Raw genomic sequence first — 15196 nt, 5'->3', positions numbered from 1 at the left:
TCAAATTTCTTTCGCAACAAATCTTGGGCAAGCCGCGCGGCGCCGCCCGAGCGCGCTTATTATATACCGGGCCCGCAATTAGTTACGGCCGAAGATCCCGGCCAATTACGTTAACCAGGTTGACTCGCGGTATACAGAGCGCAAATGCGCGCGGCGGATTACGTCTTACTCCTGCGGCGTTGCGCGCAGAGTCGCCGAACAATGCGAGGTGAGAGTTTCGCGAGATCTGCGTACACGGCGATCGGCGTGCACACGCTGTTTCATTAACGTATGAAATTTCTTTCACAGATTTTTCGATGGATTTAGTATCGAACTTTTATTAGCGGAAATTTGATAGGTTATTAGCACTCCAGGCATTAGCAGTTTTTAGCATTAATGATAATCAAGTCACAAATAAAATTTTTTTATAATATTACATAATACATTGAATTACAATTTTATTACATTTTAGAGATAGAAGAGAGATCACGTTTACGTCAGTATACGTGCAGGTATCTTCATCGATTGAAACTCAGCGCTTTTATTCTAATTAGATCTATCCCGCGCGCAATGACTGTCGACTTTATGCCCTGAATGCTATTCGGCCCGCAATTTTCTAGGATGATGCATATCGCTTGCTCAGCAACGATACGGTCAAATCGTCGAGCTAATTGACTGGCGCTTTCGTGTTCCGCGAGAACGTTCGCGCGTTCGCAACGAGGGCGCGAATCGGCCGTTTTGCATGCATCCGCGAAAGAGGCGCTGGCCGTAAAATGCGATTTAAACTTCAGCCGAACGTCCCGGCTTAAAAAAGAATGGCATATATAAATCTCGCGAATCGGCTGCCGCGAGGAACCAAGGTTCGCGCGAATAAATACGAGAATCTATTACGTGACGATTGCGTGTATATGCCGCAATCGTTGGAATAAATTACGTTACGTGTTCTCGAAAAAAAAAACCGCGGTTCGATCCGTATAGGTGAGGTGCCCGAGAAATGTCGATCTCAAGGACAGAGAGATTGCGTCGAAAGGAAAGGATCCCGGTGAAGGAAAGAAGCGAGCGAACGGCGCGAACAGGCTCGCTTCGAGACGACGAGTAATTGCGCGCGGAAAAGCGATCGATCGAGCCAGCAAATATCCAATATCTAATTGGCGGCGCGCGGTCTTTGCGCGGCTATTCCATTACGCGTCATTATTGTTGCGACAGGCGGCTCGGAATCGGTTTCGCAAGAGCGCGCGCGCGCGCGCCATTCGAACTTTTATCTGCGCGAAACGGCCTTGCCTTTTCGCATCGCGTACGACGCCTTTGTGTAGGTGTCACTTGCTTTCCCGCCTTGAAAAACCTTTCACTGTTTTGCACACCTACATACGTTACAGACGCGTAATAGACGGCCGCGTTAGACCGTTGTTACAAAGCCGGAGAAATCCTGGGGGAGCGGTGTGTAACTCGTTTCGTATAGAACTCACAATCAGCGCGAGCGAGCGAGCGAGCGGATTCCGTTTCGATCGCGTCGTCGTACGTATAGGGTGACGCAGAGTCGCCGGATATCTTATGCGTTATTGTTGCGACGCGGATAATTGCTTAAAACTCACAATCAAGAGAATCAAGCCTTCTCTCAGGCATCTCGTGTGACGACACGACTTATCGACAAAGCTGACGCAGCCTCGTTGCAGCAATAAGGAACACTTGATTAACATATGCGATTGACCTAAGTGACATAACGATGATGCAGTCTTCCCGCGCCTTCTTAACGTTTGTCCCCAGTATCTCCACTGATACTTAAATGTCATCCCGTTTAACGAAGCGCAAAAGTTATGCGCTACATGTATTTCTTTCCTCACTTTCAAGCTGATTTTTAACGAGCGGCACAGTTTGTTGCGCCGTCAAATACGCCAATCTTTTTAATCAGTCGCCAGACGTTCTCTACGAATGCTAATTACGTCAACGACGGTCTGGATTGCGCTAATTAAGAAATAATTATATCAATCCCACAGATTTAAAAGAGGATGCATAATGCCTTCAATTTTTAGTGAACCCTCTCCTCCCCTTCATCCTTGTCCGCGAGATACTTTTGCGATTTTCAGTTCCCTTTTCTTTTCCCCCTACAGCTTTTTTCTAGTAGGTTGCATTGATTCTACGTCAAGAAGCATGCCGATTCATCATTGTTACTTGACTTATTAATCACGTTTCATTAGCGCGATGCTTGCCGACGATGTTTCTATGAAAATTCTGTTATCATTACATTCGTTTTGCCGTGTTGTAATTTCAGCAGCGTATCAACTCTGCTCCGCAAAGTGTGTAATCAAACAGCAACAAACATCGTATTTGCATCCGGACGCGATACGCTCTAATTCTGTACTTCTATTCACATCTACTCTCACATTTGCATCTAATTTTCTAGCATCATATTTTAGCGTCCGCGAGAGGCAAAACTATGTTTGCAATGTGTTTACAGTTTATGCGGGAGATATTGATTAAATAAAAGACTGAAAGCGGGAGATACTGAGTTAAATATATTTAGTAATATATTTATGAATTCGGAGAGATATATATATATATACACACACACATATATATATATATATATATATATATATATATATATATATAGATCAAGCAAGTATTTAAAACAGCCGTATCTGTTTGTATCTGTTTATTCAAATGTCTCTTAAGAAGTTTTTAATATAACATTTTACTTGTTAGTTTTATCCGATTTCAATACACCTTACATTAACGTTAATTTTATCTCTTAATCGTACATTAATCACACATTGATCCAGCGCGATTAGAACTGCGTTCATATTTCCAAGAAAAGAACAACGCGCGTTCCACCTCGCTGTTCACGCATTGTCGTAGAAACGCGGCGAACTTTCATAGAAAATACCTTGGTAGATATCCCGATACCATGCCTCGAACACGCTGGCCGCAAAACGGCCTTCAACTCTCGTCGATCCCTTCGAGAAGTCAACACGCACGACCCATCGCGAGTTTCGATAGCCGAGTCGATCGTCGCACCGTCGCGTTCACCCAGATCATTTCACGCAGATCATGACGACGAAATCATTCTTTCCCCCCCCCCCCTCTGCAACGTCACCTGATTTACCTCATCGAGCACTTTGATTTTTCACGGATGCGCCACCGACCGACGCTTCGTTTCATCGTAGCCATTTTTCTTTTGAGTTGCCGCTCCCTACCCTGTTCCTACTTTCTGTTACAGATCTCGGTACCATCTATAGACATCGCGTACGATAGCGAGAGTCATCCAATAACGACGAGGATGTAGCCCGTGTGGCAGGGCTTTTCGACGAGAGAGAGAACCGCACGAATTTCAAGTCAGGACGATGATGATGCGCGCGATACAGGGAAGAGGAATTGACCGAGGGAAGAACAGGTCAGCGTAGAAGAAAGAAGGAGAGATTCCTCCTTGCTTCCTCGCGAGAGAACACGCCGGATGTTATCGCGAGACTGATAAAAACACTGCCAGGAGTAATGACGAGCTAGATTGCCGCTTCGTCCGCTGAACCGTTCCTTGGTCGATCTTGGCTTTCGCTCCTCGCTAACTGCCCCCCTACCTGCCTTCCCCCTACGTGTCGGCCCTGCCTTCGTCACGTACACACACGTACACGCTTATATTAATATATACACACCCGCTCTCTCTCTCCCTCGAGAGATCAAAGACTGAAAATAAAAGGTGGCGACATGTTGGGCGTGAGTCAGCCGGGCAACACGCCCTCGAGCTTACGGCACTCGGCGAGCTTCTCGTGCTTGCAACGCGGCACTGCCGGCGAGGGTCATCGGGCGAGGACCTCGACGTTGCTGCAACAACCGAGTCTACAGCTGAGCAACGGTCATCATCAGTACACGTCCAGCGGCCAGGCGGCGGCGGCTGCGGCCGCGGCAGCGGCCGCGCATTGCTCCCTCCTGCAGCATCATCAGCAACAGTCCCGCGAACCGTTTGATCCCGTCCTTCAGGACGGCAACGATTACGGCTTCGTGAGGATCCGGCCGCGGTTGCGCAGCACGAATGCGACCTTGTATCACGAGGAAGAAGTGGCGGCCGCGAAGAACGCCCTGAGGGAACAGCGTGACGCCGCCGCGTTCAGCGACCGCGAGTGCGACTCCAACTTCAGGGACTGCCCGTTGAAAGTCAAGGACCACCGCGATCTCTCACCGAAGGGAACTGCCAAGAATCAGAATCCATTACGGGGCGCGTTGATTCTCTTCACCTCGACGTCGTCCTGGTGGAAGGCCCGACAACGGGAAGAGCAACTGAATGCAACCGGCGGTGCCACTGCCGCTATCAGCGCACCGTCGTCAGAACTACGGAAATGGCCAGGCACTTCGATGGCGTCACCCTCGAACGGGAGAAAGTGGCCGACCTCGATGACGTCCCCCACGAACGATCGGAAGTGGCCCGTGGGTAACAGCCTGCTAACGTCGCCGTCGAACGAGAGGAAGTGGAACAGATCCTCGGTTTCGTCTACATCGACGAACCAACAGGATCGGAAGTGGCGGTCCCTCGGCGCACTTTTAAGGACTCCCGTCGGCACCAGCGGTAGCTCTCACATCAGTCAGAACTCCCTGTCGCACAACATGAGCGTGTCCATGATCGAGGGCGATCACTTCCGCGAGGAATCGCGCGGCTCGAGCTGCAAGGCGCGCTATCAACAGCCGACGTCCTACTCGGCGCGGGTGTCCCGTGTCAGTAGAGACGTTTATCGGGAGAACGGGGAGTTTGGTCAAATTGCCGGCAGGTCAAAGGTCAGCCGCAGGTTGTACCAAGATAGCGAGCCGGCAAACGAGCTCGACGAGAGACACGTCCCGCAGCGCAACCGACATCAGCTGGATGACCCCGAACAATGCAGGAGCATTCGAGAGGGACGCGAGCACGGCAGAGCCACGGAACAGAGCGCCATGGAGACCCGCGGCACGACCTCCACTACACGATCGAGTCGCGCGCAGAGCTTTTATCTTCTGGACGATTTCCTGCGGCCGCAGCCCCAGCAGCCGAGCAACAAGTGCATGCTGAATCTATACATATCCCCGTCGTACCCCGTCAAGTGCGAGCACGGCAGGTCGTGCGAGGTCAGGCAGGCGACCTGCCAGCAGGCGAACGTCGGCAGCAATATCACGCCGCCGCGACGCCACAACTCGAGCTCGGACAGCCTCGAAGTGGCCACCAGTCCGCTGCCGCCGCCGGTGCCGCCGCCGCCGCCGCATCAGGCCGCATCAGGTAACGCGCGGGACCGCGAACGGAATGAGAACCCGAAGGAGGCGAATAAGGACGTGTGCCCGTGCAAACTGTGCTGGACCAATATGCAGAGATCCTTTGTGGAAGAGGTAAGTGAAGTCCCCCTCGAAGGGTGCGCCGGACAATAATTGAGTCGTTCGTCACGCCGCGTACTCCACGCTCGGAGATCCGCGGGAGATTCCGCTTGAGAAATGGGGCTATGATTAAGGGACTTTGACAAAGGATCGCGCCGGACGGAGGTCGCCGTCCCCGTCTGGTCGATTCCATGTATACGGGCATACAGGGCGTCTCCGAACAATTTCGTTTATACGCTTTTCACACATATACTTATTCTTAACTAAAGTAATAAAATCAAGATTTTAATGGTCAGTTTTAATCATCGTTTAACAAGAGATCATTGAATTCTACTATATATACATTCTGTTAGATATAGGTAGTTCTTATTTTAGAACTTTAAAAGCATTTGCTGATACAATGTCTATGGAAGACATATTATATCGGTATGTAAAGCTAAATATGTATATTATATATACGCACAAATTTTGCTTACGACTTTTTCGTGCAATTTAAAGCCGATTTTCTCTCAACGAAAATGCCGATATATACAGTGGTTTTTTAATTGTAGACACGAACAAGCAATAAGATCTTATTCCTTGTGTAATTTCAAACAAATCCGACTTTAATAGGGCTTCAATTTGCGGCTTAATGTCGTTGAGATATCTAACGTTAAAGATTATAAAGTAATGGAAATACTTGTTCGGCTGCGGCGTCCGCTACGGCGGAATCCCCCCCGAAAGAAATCGATACGTCTGAAAGAGAAACCGAATAAGCGACATGGCATTTCGCCTGGACGGGGAATTGGTCGGCTCGTCGGGTTTTATCGTAATCGTTATCCGTGATGTTTATGTCGCGGCGAGTAACTTTCACCCCGGCGTGCGCCACGACTCCGCGATCGCGCGAAGATAGACGTCCGGCCGCGAAAAGGTGCTTGCGGCCCGGCAGTCGGAAAAGTCTTCCCCGAAGAGAGAAAGAAGGAGGATCCTCGACTATCCTCGACTGTCCGGTCATCCGTCGACGTATTTCTCCGCGAATAACTTGCCATTAACTCGCCTTTAACCCGTTCCGTGCCGTTTGCCGCGCCGAGAGCGAGCTATCCTAACGCCTCTGTCAGGATCCCGCTTTACGACCGTTTGCGCGATCGGTAGCGCGCGATCCGATAGGGAGTATAGAGACGACGACGGAATCCTCGGCTTCGTGGAACCCGCCGCAATTAGAGACGAGTCGACGAAGAGTTTAACATCGAGCGGTGAGTTCGTAAAGTAGCGTCTTATCTGTCTTGCGTAAATTAATTTTCATGATCTTAAGGCAAGACTCGCATAGCCTCCGTGCTATTAATACGTATATAATTTATTACATTGCATTATCTGTCGGACGCGAATTTTTTTTAAATTAAATTTAGAGTCTCTTAACGGGATATTGATGAGAGATCGGTTATCACAATTATTAATTTTGAATTACTTTATTCATTGTTGAACTTTTGACCGACAAAATCGAAACGCATAGGGATTCGCGAAGTGGTATCGAAGATGAAGATCGCGATGTCTTGCGCGATAAACGGTCGGGAGATTCAATCGAGCTCTTATCTTGCGTGAAAGGCAACGCGATTACATTAATCAGCAATCGTTGAAGAATTCAAATCGCGTATTATATGCGGTGACAAGTGGAATAGATGAATATAGAAACGACAGAACGCGCATTTGTCTTTGATATCATCTTACGATCGCGTGATTATTGCGAATAATCAGGGGCATTTCGAACTTGATACATACGATAAACATAGTATATGAAATTGTGCTGCATTAAAATTATACAATCGCAAGCCAGATCACTGTGCACTGCTTCATAAGTTCACAGTATTAAATATCTTGATGATTAAGCCGCAGATCGAAGTTTCATTTATTCATTTTCATTTATTTGGAATTAAACGCAGAATAAGATTTTATTACTTATTCGCTTTAGTGAAAAGAACTGCAGTTATACAAAATGCAATTCTGTAAGGTTTCTAATTTAGTCGAGCTAGAATATACGGTAATGCTAGCAATCTCGAAATGCGCGACATTCTATGTACTGATCGAGTTCATCGACATGTGGCCCTTCTGTGCGTAATCGATAGTGTAAAGTCCCCCCAGGAATAGAACCGTAATGCGGATCACAACACCGTTCGCAAACCTACAACCGGTATCGATCCTTTGACCCGAGAAACGCCTCACCCAGCGAAGAGCCGTGTTTGTCTATTTGCTCGATCGAATCCGAGCAAATATACGGCGAAGCTACGCACTCGTGCGTATGCGGAAGAGTAAAAGGAAAAAAATTCACATACATGCATATTTTCAAGAACATGTCTATGGCGAGATGGAAGATAATTCAGCGACAAGCTGGCTGTATTAAAGTGAGATTATATACGGAGTAATCTTCCCTTTTTTTTATAACTAGCGACGCTCAGCGATAAACTGTATGAACTGTATAAAAATGTATGTAGTGCAGACTAAACACGATTTCGGCCTCAGACTCTCGATCTTCCGTTCATCCGGACTCCGAAACGGTCGCGAGGTCGAGCCGCGACGAGTCGCGGCTTCGAGGACGAGTCGGGTTACAAGTTCACACGCTTTCCGGGTCGCGACCCACCGCATATACGCACACGCACGCACTAGCACAAATCCGTCGGCTTATCGCCGGGGATAAGTGGAAGCACGTGCTGGTTGCGCGAGGGTATCTACTGTTTGAATTGGACAGCCGCCCGCCCCGCGGCTCGTCTTCGCCCTTTCCCTCCTCGCTCCGATGAGCGTGTGTCGAACATTCGTTATTTTTGGGACGCGGGGCACGCGCGGCGTGGCGAAGGGAGGAAGTCGTATTTCTATCCTTCCAGTATCTGGCTCTATTATTAGTGAATGCTGGAGAGGCACGCTGGGTTTAACTGGGTTTCCGCCCGATTTTAAACACTGGCATATCCAACGGAGAGGCTCTCTCTTTCTCTCTTTTTCGCTATCGTTGTTTCTCTCCTCTTATCGTACGTTTTCAGAAAATATCGCGCGCTGACATGTTCCTCGCACGATGGTTTCATCCGGTTTATATACGACGGTCGTATCCGCGGATTTGTTCGCGGTCGCGCGTGCTTGTTCATGCTGTTTCAATCTATCCGTGCATTACTTTTCGAATGTTATTAGTGAATACTATAGAGTATAGAGTACCCATGGCGTCGTCGCGTGTTTATCGATATCGATAAATGCGAAGACATCGGAGACGTTAATTGTATCGGGAGGGTAAATGCAACTCCAATCTATCAAATGTCTCTTTAATGAACACAGGTGAAGACTGGATCGTTAATGTTACTGCTGTGTAAATTTTCCGTGAGGTTTCCTCGGTTCTCATTCCCCGATTGCGTAAGAGAATCGCCGTTTCACAAAACGAATTTACGACGTGAAATTATCGAAGATTCTCTCACGTGGGTACTTTGGCATTTGTCACGGTCGGGACACGCTCGTCGCCGACTCTTTTAGCTCTATGAAATCGAGACGTCCTAGGTCAGGGACGCGTAACCTACGCATCCGGCTCAGACGTGTGCATTTTCACTGTCGTTGAAAGGTATGCAGATTACGGCCGTCTGCGGACGGAAAATTACTAGTAATATTTATACGCGGCCGGAGAATGTGACGTTAAATTCATATGATTTCGAGGATGAGCGAAATGAGAGAGCCGCGGACGCGACCGTGAAGAAATTTCATAGAATTACGTAAACTGATGGCATAACGACACGCCGCGGAAAAGAAAACGCACGTAAACGCATGATACTCTTCTTTCTGCAAATGCAACCGTCAAAATACTAGCGATGGGATTAAGTGTTCTGTAAGTATTATAGATTCGAATCTGTTGGCGTAGTTTCAAACTCTTTATGGTTACGTCGGAAAATAAAAGCAGTACTTTTAGACCATGAATCTGAATGAAATGGGTTCGAAACTTCTATGAGTATTCTCGAAAAATAAGAGTATTAAATACTTCCAAGTGGACTCGAATCAGGCTTAAATATGTTTGAATTTTTATGAGTACTTTACTAGAAATTTTACGCTTCACATAAAAACGTTTGTATAAAGAGATAATTATTGTAATATATTATTTTTTGACAATTACAAATATTATATTATCAATCGTTGAAATTAAATATAGTAAAAATGCGATTAAAAATATAGAATGAAAGTTACTTGAAATTTTTACACATTACATTCTTTAAACTAACAATTTTATTCTTAAAGTTCGAGTACTACTTGTAAAAGATTCGATTCTTTCTTCTGAACGTGATCCCATTCGATGAAGCATTAAGGAAAACAGGGTAGATTAGATAAGATAAGAGAAAAAGTTTCCCAAAGAAATGCTGAAATTAAACAGCGTATCGTGGCGCTGAAAGAAATTCCCCAACAATTTCTACGATTTTCCTCGCGCAGTTTCGTCGACCGGCGGCAAATTACGTATCGCGTACGTGAGACGTAAAGTTGATGCGACTAGACGACTCATGATGATGCGCGCGAAAGACCGGCGACAGAAGTGGCGATGACTGCAAGTGCGATGGGAGAAAAGAGCGCATCATCAGGTATGCGGCTGCCGTATGTCGGAGACACGTGCAAAGTGCAGGGTGGAAATAATCGTGCAACACCACCACGTCGGAAATAGAATGAACTGATCGCCAAAAAGTCACTCGTCTGCGTTATTACTTACTAGATAATATCTTCGTGAATAATTTATCAATGCTTTATCAATGTTGAAAATTTCGATTCTTGAGCTCGCTCGAAGGAATTTGTTATTTTCGAAGGATCGCGTTACTGTTACGACAAGGCGTGAGAAAATTCAAATGTTCAACGAACGTTCTCGGATCAGGTGCGATGCATCGAATCCTTCTCTTCCTTCTTACGACCCTGATCTCGAACGCGCTTAATCCGTCGTCTGAATTGATCCCGCATCCCGTATTCATTGCTTTCGTGAATACGAGACGGTGAACGCACACGTATACACGTATGTACGCGCATACGTCGCCCGTCCGGAGTGAGTAATACTTCGGCAGCCGGGCGTATATCACAACATAATATCTCCGTGTAGGAGTTATCTTCGCGTGATTTCTTTACGTGCCACGCATCTGGGCATGAGCGCGATGTTGGAGGCACGTATATAGAAACGGGCCGATAGAACGAACGAGTCGTCGCTGATCGGGCGCGAATAGCGATAGGAGGAAAATTATTACAAATGATGTTGCAAGAATGTACGCCGTCGCACGCAGGAGTCTAAACTTGTCTCGAGAATATCGATATTTCTAAAAGCCTTCCGATACGTCGAAATGTTCTTTAGCACGCTTCTACAGATGTATTACATCGCTGTGAGGAAATATTATCTAAAGTAAATACCTCCTGATATATTGAATCGTTTCTCGTAGCGTCGCAAGAACGGACAAGCGTTATCGTCGTGACTGACATTTAATAAAAAAAGAAAGTGGATCTAATCCTGTGACAGGAGTGGACATCTATAGGAGGAACATCTCGGTGACAATAGAAAATATCGTGTTCGTGAAGGAAGGCATGGCCGGATGGCTTCGAGAGGCGCTCCAAGTTGAATCGTCCTGTAGGGCCCGGGAGGGGACAGGACCATCTATAAGATAGAAGCCACGAGATAGACCCCTGACGGTGATATCTCACGGTGAGATCTTCGAGCCCGGCCGTGTCCGTCGTTGCGTCGAACCGGGTGATTTATCATTATTGAAATACGGGCCATTTGAGCCATCGTAGTCCACTCTCGCGCGACATGCGACGTTTCTTCTGCCGGCCGGGAGTCCCTTTTGTGCCCCGCTTCGCGCTCAGTATATACGTTTGCTTTCCACTCGAAAGTTATTCAAATCGACCGTAACGATCGCGAGATAAAATTATCCAAACCGGAATTACTCTTCCCGAGGCAGTACATGTCAGAATAATAATACATCCTATTTTATTGATCACTTTATTGATTGTTATAATTAACAATTAATAATCTAAAAATATAAGAAAGTATATGAAAGTTTGTACGAAGTAAGGACGTAGGATATATCTTTTGGCGCTCCTCGAGAAAAATTTATTGTTGCATTATGCAAAGCGACATTGATTAAAACAGTATTGCGCAGCGAATTGAAAGCTATTTTTAGAATATATTTATTTCACTTTCATATTGGCGGTATCATCGCGTGTCATCTCGCGAGAAGGTGATATCGCCGCGCAGCGAGTCCGCCTCGGAGCGAGTCGAATAAATTTGCAATCGCGCGCGGCGGTTTGTTTCTTTTTTTTTTCCACACGCGCAACCGATGCACGCGCGGCGGACGTTGCCCATTGCGCCGACCGACCGAAGCAACCCGAAAGGTTGCACCCGCGACGCGTATCGCCATAAATTTTATTCTCTTCAGCAACTTTCGCGTTCATTCGCGCGCCTGCCCGCGCGTAAAAAGTTTTTGAGATAGCGCTCAACGACGCGGACCGGTCACGATTTAATGATGTTACGTTAAACGAAATTTATCCGCCTGCACCTTCCTGCCTTGTGCGCGAACTCCGCTGCCGATCGGAGCTTGCGATAAGCGCCGGTTCTCTCTTTCTCTCTTTTTGTCCCGCGGGCGTCGATCTGAAATTGCTCGTTGCGAACGCTAATTGTAACGGTGCCTTTTATAATACATCGTCTCGTCGCGATTACGAACGACTGCTTGGCGAAATCGTTTATCACGGAGTAGCTGAGAGATGTAAGCGCGCGGTGGAATTATAGATTGGGGGACGGGTCAAGATGTAAACCGCGATCAAAATCTTCCCGGAATCCTCGGACAGTGCACTTCCGCGCGCACTTCTCTTCTCGTTCCTCTGCCCTGCCCTCCTCGCGAAATAAAATTTCTTTTTGTCAACACAGATGGTGGCCGAATGCACTTTGGTACAAACCGGATCCGAGCACATGGCATTACTCTACGTCTGGAAGATAACGCCACGAACAAACAAGCGGATTCCGGTTTGCACTGGTGTTCTATGGCTGCACCGGCAGCAGGTCTAGCATTTAATTGCAATCTATTCAGCGAGAACATACTTTTAATTATTTTCATTTAATTAATTATTCTTTTTCATTTTGATGAAGACCCGCATCTTTTCGGTTTAGCAGTAAAACTTCGCGAAGTAACACTGCTAACATTTCTACCTGCTGATGCAGGAAGAAATTTATTTATAACGTGCGATGTACGTATAATATGTTCACGTTTAACGGATGTCTTTCAATACAGCATCTCCGAGAGAAGATGTTCGTGACACCCTCGGGCAACGCGGTTGAGAGTCGCTGCGCGGACGATACAGTATATTTCTCATATTTTTGCCAAGCCCTCCCCTTCGAGCAATCAAATAAGATTATTACGTTCGTGGCGAGAGAGAGAGAGAAAGAGAAAGAGAGACTACAACGTTGAGAACGGACGTGCCGGTTGATCGAAACGCAGCGTCTCGCGCGAACGATCCTTCGAGGACTTTTTAGAGCGCGGTTAGCGCGCTAATGAACTGACAAACGACGGCTACTCTGAGTTCCGGTTATTAAACCGCAAGACCGCTGCGGTGCGAAAGACAATGGGCTCGCTTTTAAATGACGACCGATCCCAAACCCTATTTACGTCGAATGCATACTAAATGCGTGCGGCTTGGATTTTATAGTCCCATCCCATAAAAATGAGGGAATGGAAGAAGGCACTAAGACCTTGAAGAGATTGCTCTCGATATTAATACAGTTTTTAGAAATTTCTTTAGCTTATCGACGAAATTTTTATCTTGTAGAAAATTATTTTTTAATAGGCAGACTCTATATATCGAACAAATTATTTCTGCTTTATTCTTAGCTGTGTAAATTGTTTGCATAAGATAAGAACGAGTCTTTTACCATTGTGGATGTAGTAGATCCCTGCAATATGCACTCCGTTATCGACAAGTCAAATCCTACTTTACCGAAGTAGGCAGTCGCGATGTAGGTAGTCGACAGGCAGCATGTCGTGAAGATGACAGCACCAATATTTTTTTCGGTCTTTGACCGAAGTATATTTATAAGTTATATAAATTTTTTTTTTATATATTACTTGAGATTTATTTTCGCGCATTCACTTTTATATATTTCATTAGGTTTTTATTTTATTCTCGTTGTAAGTGCAATGTTTGGTAGGTTCGTACAATAAGATACTTATAAATAATACGCCCCTTGTCTATTATAATCTCTTTTGTAAGCTCTTTTGTAATACAACGGATAAGTTTATTTATTTTATATTATTATATTTGATGCAAAATTTTGTTTAATATATTCTCTTATATTTGACTATAATTATGTTTAAAATTTTGTTGATATCTTTAGGAATGTTATTTTAATAGAACTCACGGGGCATACTTTTACACATCATTCCATTAACATTATGTATGTTTTTCACAAATAGTTTTGTAAACATAAGCTTTGTAAACAACAATTTTATAAAATTCGGTTTTATTTACATATCTTAGAAGAACATTGACAGTCGACAGTTGTAATTTAATAATTTGCTACTGAAGCTCTTTTGCAGGCACGTTTGCACAAGTGTACGAATTGTCTGCAAAACTGCGATGTAAAAGAGAGACGAGTCCCAATCCATTTTTCCGAATAGCTTGATATTTTATCTGATTGTCAACTCGCATAACGGGGTGCATTCATTCGCGCGAATGTGAAGATGGGTGACGGGTGATAAAGCGAGTCATTATGTCTGATTATGTAAATGAATGTAGTTGCATGAATATTCGTCCGCGTGTGTTACGGGATTCGTAAAAACGTGCAAACCGCGAGTCTCCCTCCTCCCCGTGTCTCTCCTCCTTAACGCTCAATCACGCCGTCAAGCTCATCTACTCTCCGGGAATGCGGGTGTACGATTCTCAGGCCGTGGCGCTCGTATGGGCCGCCTGGTCGGCGAGATTTAGATTCCCGGTAGAATTGGCCACCCGTATCCCCCGTATCGCGCGCCGTTAGCGTTTGCCGCATTAAATGCTCCCCCTCCCCGGCGATTTAACTGTAATACGAATTCCGTCGCGCATCCAAAGAAAATCCCTGGCAGCCGATCTCGTAACCGAGCTCGTAAGTCAGCAGCTGGCACTCGCTTGACGTTTGGGATCGCGCGCCAACTCTCTGTAAATAAACAATAAGGATCAACATTGTAAAAAAAAAAACGTATAAAACATATGAGGAAACGTTTAAAATGGACAAGGATACCCATATATCCTACCAAGGATACGTTTTCACTATAAATTATATAAAATTCACGCTTATTGCACATGCAGTTTTACGTAGAACTTTTTTAGCGGTATGCTTCTATATAGACTTATATAATAATAAATATAATAAATATTATAAATATTTATATACTAGATAAATTTTATTGGATAAGGCAAAAAGTCGAGGAAAAAAACTTGCTTCTTTTTTAAGAAATTTCGAAGACAAGTTTTATGTGCAAAACCGGAACTTTGTTACACAAGATATTAACTGTTTTCTCAGCTATTTTCTGCCATCTTTTAGACAGTCTCATTATTCCGTCCTCATTGAGCACATAACGTTACGCTCAATAACAGCCATTTATTTAAAAAAACGAGATTTTTGTCTAATTCGGTAGTAAGCGGAAATAACTGGTTCCCGTTATGCTCTTGCTTCGACGTTCGAAATTGCGTGTGAATTAATAATTTGCGAATATCAATACGGTAGGAATTGGCTGTAATATATTAATTAACTGAAATAATTATAATATAATAATTAACCGTGATATATTATTCGTAAAATAACACGTATAATATATACGACGTAAAAATAATCCGAATTCCAACAGGATGGCTCGTGAAATGTGTTTTCTATTTCGTTAAATATTGATTTACATTTGTTTAATATTTC

At 45.2% G+C, this 15196-nt stretch overlaps 1 protein-coding gene across 1 annotated transcript in view; it reads left to right on the top strand.

Moving 5' to 3' along the window:
• The window catches only part of LOC139814630 (uncharacterized), a 145743-nt gene that overhangs the window by 47192 nt on the left and 83355 nt on the right, over positions 1 to 15196 (top strand). Inside the window, exon 2 of the mRNA XM_071781045.1 lies at positions 3197 to 5319. Coding sequence (XP_071637146.1) covers positions 3679 to 5319 — 1641 coding nt within the window. The 5' untranslated portion in view covers positions 3197 to 3678. The remainder of the gene's footprint in view (positions 1 to 3196; positions 5320 to 15196) is intronic.

Source organism: Temnothorax longispinosus, chromosome 6, assembly GCF_030848805.1.
Source record: "Temnothorax longispinosus isolate EJ_2023e chromosome 6, Tlon_JGU_v1, whole genome shotgun sequence".
In the NCBI taxonomy this organism is placed as follows: Eukaryota; Metazoa; Arthropoda; class Insecta; order Hymenoptera; family Formicidae; genus Temnothorax; species Temnothorax longispinosus.
This window is presented reverse-complemented; position numbering and strand designations above follow the sequence as displayed.